Genomic DNA, 7,877 nt, shown 5'->3' with positions numbered 1-7,877 from the left:
TTTATTGGTATTTGTTTTTATTTGAAGTGGTTTATGAAATTGAAATTTTAATTTCTTCTCCTTTATTTTTTATGTCATATTTGATTTTAATTTTTTTTATTGATATTTCTTTCATTTGAATTATTTTTTATGATTGGATTTTGTTTTACTATTTCATCATTCTTTAATTTCTTTTCCTATTAAATTTGATCTTTATTTTTTTATTGTTAGTTTTTTTACTTTAGTAAATTTTTTAAATTGATATTTTTTTAACTTTATCTTTCGACATTAAATTAATTGAGAATTTAGTTTTTTAATTAAGCCAAGGTCTAAAATTGCACAGGTTGTGGGTTTGAGAGATTAACCCAAATTTACTTTTTTTTTTCTTCTAAACTCATGTTTTTTCAATTTCATTCTTCAATATTTATTTAATTAGAGATTAAACTATCTTATTTTGTTAAAATTTTCTTTCTATATGATTTTTAATTATTTAAAAAATAACTCGAGCTATATCAGGTCTTTTTATTTGTTGTTCTTTTTTAAATTTATTTTTTAAAGATATTTTATTTTTTAATTAGATTCAATTAATTAATTAATTAAATATAAGTATAATATGCTTATTTTTTATATTTTGATTTTTTTTATTGGGTGAACATCATTTTATTGGAATGAATAATTGGTTAATTAAATAATTATTTTCATAAAAATAAAATTATTAAACACAACTAGATACATGTCCCGTGTTATAAAATCAAATATCTTGATTTATATTTATTTTTTGATTTTTTTAGTTTAGACTTTACTTATCATTAACTCTTTTTTTTTCTTACATTTGGTAATATATATAATATTTAAATATATGTTTTTTTATTTTTTTTATTAAAATTATTTTTATAGCCAAAATCATATTTAAAGAATCTACATATTTATTTTTTTGTTAAAAAAATAAAATTATTTTATCTATTTGATCACACCCTAAAGAATAAACAAGTACTTGCCTTTTTTTAATAATAATAATAATAATAATAAATAAATAAATAATTGTGGCTCGGAAAAGGAAAAAATGAAAAAAAAATAAAAAATAAAAAAGAGGGGGAGGAGGGGGGCATAGAGGTATTTTAAAGAAATTTATTGTAAATGTTTTCGGTACCCTAAAGAAAACCTTCTTCATCATCTGTCCGCAATCACTCTCGCTCTCTGAAAACCATCTCACAGATTAAAAATTTAACCAGTGACAGATAATAAGTCATAAAAAAATTAGATTGAAATTAAGAAAAAAGGTAAAAGAATGGGTAGGGAAAGAGAGGCTCCTCAGAGACCTCAACAACAACAAGAAGTCTCATACACAGTGGAGCAGCTGGTTGCCGTCAATCCCTACAATCCTGACATCCTCCCCGATCTCGAAAACTACGTTAACGAACAGGTCTCTCTCTCTCTCTCGCTCTCTCTATTTTGTTTCTGTTTTCTTCGTTTTTCACTGTTTGTAAGGATAAAAAAAATATTTGATAGGTTTCTTCGTTAACATACAGTCTGGATGCAAATCTTTGCCTTCTTCGCCTCTATCAGGTATTTGTTTGCTAAGCCTTGTCTTACTTAAATTTGATTTGATAATATTAATGTTTATGCTTTCTTGTTGTTACTTTTGTTATTTTTTACTCAATTGCAGTTCGAGCCAGAGAGAATGAGCACCCAGATTGTGGCTCGTATTCTCATTAAGGTCTAGACGGTTAAAGCCCTTAAGCTTAAATGATTTTAAATGCTTTATTGTAATGCTTGCTAGCTCCTTTTTGGAACAGGCACTCATGGCAATGCCAGCTCCTGATTTTGGCCTTTGTCTCTTTTTGATTCCAGAACGAGTGGTATGTTCTCTTTTTTAGCCCCTTGCTCCTGTAAAACTGTGTGAAATCATGCATTTTGACATATTCAAAGTCCGATTAGTACAATAAGGGTAGGCTTTATCGCGGGATTCAGTTTGTTCTCTGGGAACTGTGATGTAATACATGACATCCAAATGTCTGGTTTAACTTTTTTTTTTCCTGAGTTAAGTTGAAGTGGGCCTTTGAAAACATAGATGGTATGCTGGTTATCTATTTAATTCTTTATTCATTTTATATACTTTTCAGCAAATGGAGGAACAGTTCAAGACACTGATTGTTCTCTCACATTATTTGGAGGTACATCTCTGCTCTGTTACTGGACTTGGACATGTACATTGTGTGAAATAATGGATAATAAATCATCTACGTCTTCATTTGCAGACAGGAAGGTTCCGTCAATTCTGGGATGAAGCTGCAAAGAATCGCCACATAGTTGAAGCCGTCCCAGGTAAGAGTTAGTTTCTGATGGTTGCTTTCTTATCCTTAGCTATACCCTTTTGTTGTCTCTGTAGCCTAATTGTCTAGATAGACATGTAATTAACGTTCAAGGACTAACATTTTAGAGGTCTTAGATTATCTTTACAAATAACAAGAGTACATGCAGTGTTGTCAAGAGGCGCCTTTTGAGCTCGCGAGACCCCAGCACCTTTTATTTTTCCAAGCGAGATGATTTAACTAGGCGCTTGCCTAGAGTGCAAGCACTAGGCGCTAAAGCGAGTGCTGGTCAAAGTATATGGACGTTGCCTTTTTTTAATTGATGTGTTTTGACCTATTTGTCCATATTCTTTCTATTCACCACCAAAAATAATTTAAGGGTGCAGACATACAGCTTGTAAAAGTAAAGAGTAGGGTTTATATAAAAAAAAAAGGATAATCAAAATAGAGCTTTAAAATTTAAAAAGGATCATCAAAAAAGAGCTGGAGGCACATTTGGCAAGCCATTCTTTCCCGAAGAATCAAGTACATCTTTTTGTTTGTTTCTTCTTCATTTATTTTCTTCGTCTTCTTTCTTCACATGTGATCTCTCTCCCCAACTCATTTCTTCTCACATGTCAATGGAGTTTGTTTTCCCTTGCTTTTCTTACCAAAGTCGGTGATCATATGGCTCCTGTTGTTGCCGGTGATGCCTTCTTCTATATCTCTTTTCTATGTTTGTGTATTTTGGCATATAAGAGGTCTAAATTGCTAGAGTTAAATATGTCTTGTAAGCGAGCTTATGCATGGATTTGCTTGTGTTGGTAATTATAGGCTGTGGTAGTTTTGATTAGCGTACAATCATGCTCTTCATTCTGCCCTACAAATAAAGAGAGTTTGACTTCCCTTGCTTATGCTATCAAGTTAGTGATTTTATTGTTCCCACTGTTATTGGTGATGCCTTCGTGTACTTTTTTTTTTTTGTTTGTATAGCGTATCCTTTGGTTTATAAGTAGTCTGAATGCAGGTTTTGAGCAAGCAATCCAAGCCTATGCAATTCACCTACTTTCTTTGACTTATCAAAAGGTTCCCAGGTCTATGCTGGCTGAGGTATACTTCCATTTAATGCTTTGAAAATTCTTGTTTAATATATATGTTGAACTTTGTTTTATTTTTGTGTCTGTTCTGTGGTTTGTTTGATACATTGAAATCAGTGGTGGAAATCTTGTATCATTTAGAAAAGATGAAAACATGTGGCAGACCTGCATTAAATTAATGACAGTTTTGCTGTACTGACAAGAAAGACATAGCAGGTTGTAGGTAAAACTGGTGTCTGATTTTGAAAATAGCATGCTTGTCATTAGTTCTTTTAAACATGCGATGCTTAGCTGAAGGGTTTTTTTTTCCCATATACTTTGCGCTTATCTTCTGCATCAATTTCATTTGGTGTGATGAGAAAGACTCGTACACATTTTATCTATGTCTATATCAACTTTAGTTATGTCGTCTATGCCAAGATCTTACTTAACTGGGCTTGCATGTGGCAGGCTATCAACATTGAAGGTCTATCCTTGGACAAGTTCCTGGAACAACAGGTGTCCAGTTGTGGTTGGACGTTAGAGAAGGGTCATGGGCAGGTACAACTCGTTGTCCTACCCAGTAATGAATTTAATCATCCTGAGCTAAAGAAGAACACTGCAGATAGCATTCCTTTAGAGCATGTTACCCGCATCTTCCCCATTCTTGGTTGAGGGGCTAGGGATTTTTGAATTTGTTCCTCGTATCAGCGAAAGCTCTGGGATTCTGAGTCGTGGTGCTGCTTCTAGTTCCCAGTAACTGTGCTTAGATGCTTATGATTTTGGTGCTCCTGTAACCTTATTGTTTGTTTGTTTTTGTATCTGGGATTTAGTCCAAACAATGGAGAGGAGAGTTGATAAACCTTATAATGAATCTTCGCTTTTTTTTTTTTTTTCGCCGGCCCGTGTTGTGAGTTGGATGCGGAGCTTTGGTTTAGATGCTAACAATGCATTGCAATTTTGAACCCAATTTCTGTTAATAACAACACAGCAATTTCTACAATATTGTTTCCGGGCAGAAGGAAAAAGAGGCTCCTAGCTAACAAAAACATGAAATCGCTCAGTATTTAATTATGAACACATAAAAACACTATGAATTGTAATGGTATAATAATGCTTTTGACATTCTTAACAAAAATCAATTAAAAGATCAATGAATTGTTACCGAGGGTAATAAAATCAAGGTCGATTTTTCAGGACTCATTAGTAGTCATTGTTGAATTAATCGAGGTCAATCAATCTTTTATTATTTTTCAAGTACAATATAATAACTAAATTATTTTAAAATTTTTCAAGTACAATATAATAACTAAATTATTTTAAAATTTTTCAAGTACAATATAATAACTAAATTATTTTAAAATTTTTCAAGTACAATATAATAACTAAATTATTTAAAAAAAAAATTAAGCTAGCATCTAAGGTTTTTTTTTTTCATAATAATATTTTATTTATAATCAAGAGCAATTTGATATTTTAATAAATATAAAATATAATTTAAAAATTAAAAGTGATTCAACCTTGTCTTCTTAGTGGTTAACATGCACAAATGGTGTATGATGGTTGAATTTTAATTTATATTTTTTTTCTTTCTCTTTTATCTCTCTTTTCTTTAGGTTTCGTGTTGGCATGCTAAAATATAGAGGTGTCTTGTCACTTTTTTTATTCAATTTGATCCTTTTTTTTTTATTGATTGCTTTTTTTTTTTATTTCATCCCTTATTATTTGGTTTTATATAATTTTTATATCAAATTTGGTCATCATTATTTTGATTGCTATTTTTTTTATAAATCTTTTCTTGATTGATTTTTTTTCTTCAATTTCCTCCATCATCATTTGATTTTATTTAATTTTTATATAAAATTTGGTCCTTAATCCTTTGATTAATGTTTTTTTTATTATTTTTTTAATCAAATTTTGTTTTCAACTTTCTCTTTTAAATTTTGAAATTTATTTTTATGTCAAATTTGATCCACATTATTTTTATTGCTATTTGTTTTGTTTTTATTTTATTTTTTTATTGCATTTTTATTGCTATTTGTTTTGTTTTTTTTTTATTTTTTTATTGCATTTTTTTTCAATTTTATTCCTTAATATTTTATTGATTGAGAATTTTTCCTTGTTATTTTTTGAGGTTAGTATTGGGCTCACAACCAGAATTATGGGTTTCGAAGGTTAACACTGATTGACTTTGGTCTATTTATCAGGTGTTTATTTTTATTTTATTTTTTAATTTTATACTTCAATATTTGATTTGGTTGGAATTGATATTCATGCCTTTTGTTTTTGCACTTTTCTTTCTATAAGGTTATCTCAATTCTATGTTAGTGGGTTAACCTAACTTGACTCAGGTTTTTTTTCTTTTAATTTTTTTATTATTGATTTTTGTCTCAATTTTATCTTTTTATATTGAATTATTTAATAATTAAGTTTCATAGTTTTATTTAATTTTATTTTGACGAGGTTACCTTAATATCATGATCAGATTGTAGATTTTGCATGCTGACCAAGATGGGCTCGAGTTAGGGTTTTTATAACTTTTTTGATTTTTTTAATTGCATCCATTAATATTTTATTTCCTGAAAATTGAGGTTTGATTTTGATTTTTATGAGGTTATCATGTTTCCACTAAGTTTTTGCTTCATTATCAAATACAATCTTTCAACATTTGATTTTTTTAAGGTTTTTTCTACATTTTATTCTTTAGCTTTTGATTGATTGAGAATTAATATTCGTGCTTTTTTCTATTAGCTTTCTTTTCTATAGGGTTATCCTAATCTTAAATTCATGACTGTGATGTTAGTAGGTTAATCCGATTTGATTTGGATCTTTAAAAAAAAATTAAAATAGTTTTTTAGTTTTTCCCTTCAACATTGGATTCTTTGATCATTGAGTTTCATAGTTTACTCAACTTGCTTTCAACGAGGTTACCCTGGTATCATGATAATGTCACAAGTTTTAAAAATGATTTCAAGCCGGATTTGTTTTTCAATTTTTTTGTTGTATTTTTTTATTCATATTATTAAATTACTTGAGCTTATTAAACCAAGTCAAGTCAATAACCCGAATCTTTAATTTTTTTTTAAACACTTGCATCATCTTAGCATCTTTCTTTTATGTTGGAAAAAATTGGTCGTGGGATACCTATCTACTTATTTAAATAGTGTTTGAGAGCATATATTGGTTGACATGACATTCTTATTTACATATAAAAGTTCTTTTTTGGAATTTGGCACAACAAAAAAAGAAAAATGACACTATCAAACAATATTTACAAAAACAAAATAGTTTGGCGAGTTGCATGCAACATTTACAACTTATGAGTCATATACATCACTTGCGACTCTTATTAGATCAAAACCCTATTCTCGTTCCCTTTACCTTTACCTTCCTTTTCTTTTCCTATTTCTCTTCTCCTCTTTCATTGCACCTTTCTTCTGCAGTGACTGACCCATCCTTCTCTATCTCCCCCATCGCAAACCCACTAACTAGTAGGTGCGACACCACCACCCTCTCTTTCTCTATCCACCACGACAATAGTCTCAATGAAAAGTGCAAATTAATGCATTCATTAGGTGCATTATTTATTATGAGAGGCTTAAATAGTAGCATACCACTACTCCTGAAGGACTTGATGAGATAGGATGTGTTCTAGCCAATTGATTAGTACTTAAAAGTGTATTTTTATCAAGGTTTATATCATCATTTTGCACTTGAAGTATCAATAACTCCTTAACTAAAGCATCTTTTATAATTACAAATGTAATATCATAAGATACCTTTAATTTATGGTAAATGTTCATTTTAAATGCAGGCCTATTACATAAATGAAAGGTTTGATTGATGAGTTTAAGTATTGAAATTGAAAGGATAAGGAGAGGGTGAAACTTAGAAAAGAGATGCTGGTTTAATTCAAATTGGAACACTGTTTGGTAATTGGATCATAATTGGAGCTGTAGAATTGAATTTATGTTTGCTTTATATGGATGGAAAGCTAAGATATAGTCCTAAAACTTTCATGCGAAAGGCAAGACTTAATTTTATTGTTTGGAAGTCCAAATCTTAGCAACAATATAGAAGTCCGAATCTATCTTATAGTCCAGACGCTGTTCAGTGTTCAACCCATATCTTGAGTTCTAGAAGTCAAAAGGATCTCATTTTTTTTTTTTTGGAAAGCCGAGACAATTTTCTAGAACTTTCATGGTAAGGTTGGTTTAAATTATGACGTTATCAATGATGTTTTGTTTAGACAAGAAGATAAGGATTGTCACCAAGTCAAGATGTGACCACCCACTCAATAATTAGTCAACAAATCAATAGTTTCCAATTTTGGCCTATAAAAGAAGGCATTTTTCATGCATTTAGGTATCTTGATTTTCAAATCAAGATTATGTTCTTACTCTCTCTTTATTGTAATACTTAAGTTCTACTTATATTAATCTTTTGTTTATGCTTTTCATTTCCTTTCGTTTACTTAGTTAACTTTTATCTTATTTATGTTCTTATTTTGTTTATTTATTTTTCTTTCTTT

At 29.8% G+C, this 7,877-nt stretch overlaps 1 protein-coding gene across 4 annotated transcripts; it reads left to right on the top strand.

Moving 5' to 3' along the window:
• Positions 1–1,108: 1,108 nt before the first annotated feature.
• On the top strand, positions 1,109–4,235 carry LOC105115701 (eukaryotic translation initiation factor 3 subunit K-like). 4 transcript variants are annotated; one of them, XM_011012663.1, is made up of 9 exons: positions 1,109–1,402; positions 1,489–1,545; positions 1,646–1,696; positions 1,776–1,838; positions 2,103–2,153; positions 2,238–2,304; positions 3,298–3,380; positions 3,803–4,044; positions 4,097–4,167. In XM_011012663.1, the coding sequence occupies exons 1-8, from the start codon at positions 1,268–1,270 to the stop codon at positions 4,019–4,021; spliced, it is 726 nt and encodes a 241-aa protein (XP_011010965.1). In that variant the 5' UTR covers positions 1,109–1,267; the 3' UTR covers positions 4,022–4,044; positions 4,097–4,167. The 4 variants fall into 4 exon arrangements, with proteins under 4 accessions (XP_011010965.1, XP_011010964.1, XP_011010966.1 ...); XM_011012662.1 differs by having other exon boundaries at positions 3,803–4,235; XM_011012664.1 differs by having other exon boundaries at positions 1,110–1,402; positions 3,818–4,235.
• The last annotated feature ends 3,642 nt before the right edge of the window (positions 4,236–7,877 follow it).

The sequence above is a fragment of the Populus euphratica genome, unplaced genomic scaffold (genome assembly GCF_000495115.2).
Source record: "Populus euphratica unplaced genomic scaffold, PopEup_1.0 scaffold750.1, whole genome shotgun sequence".
Taxonomy (NCBI): Eukaryota; Viridiplantae; Streptophyta; class Magnoliopsida; order Malpighiales; family Salicaceae; genus Populus; species Populus euphratica.
This window is presented reverse-complemented; position numbering and strand designations above follow the sequence as displayed.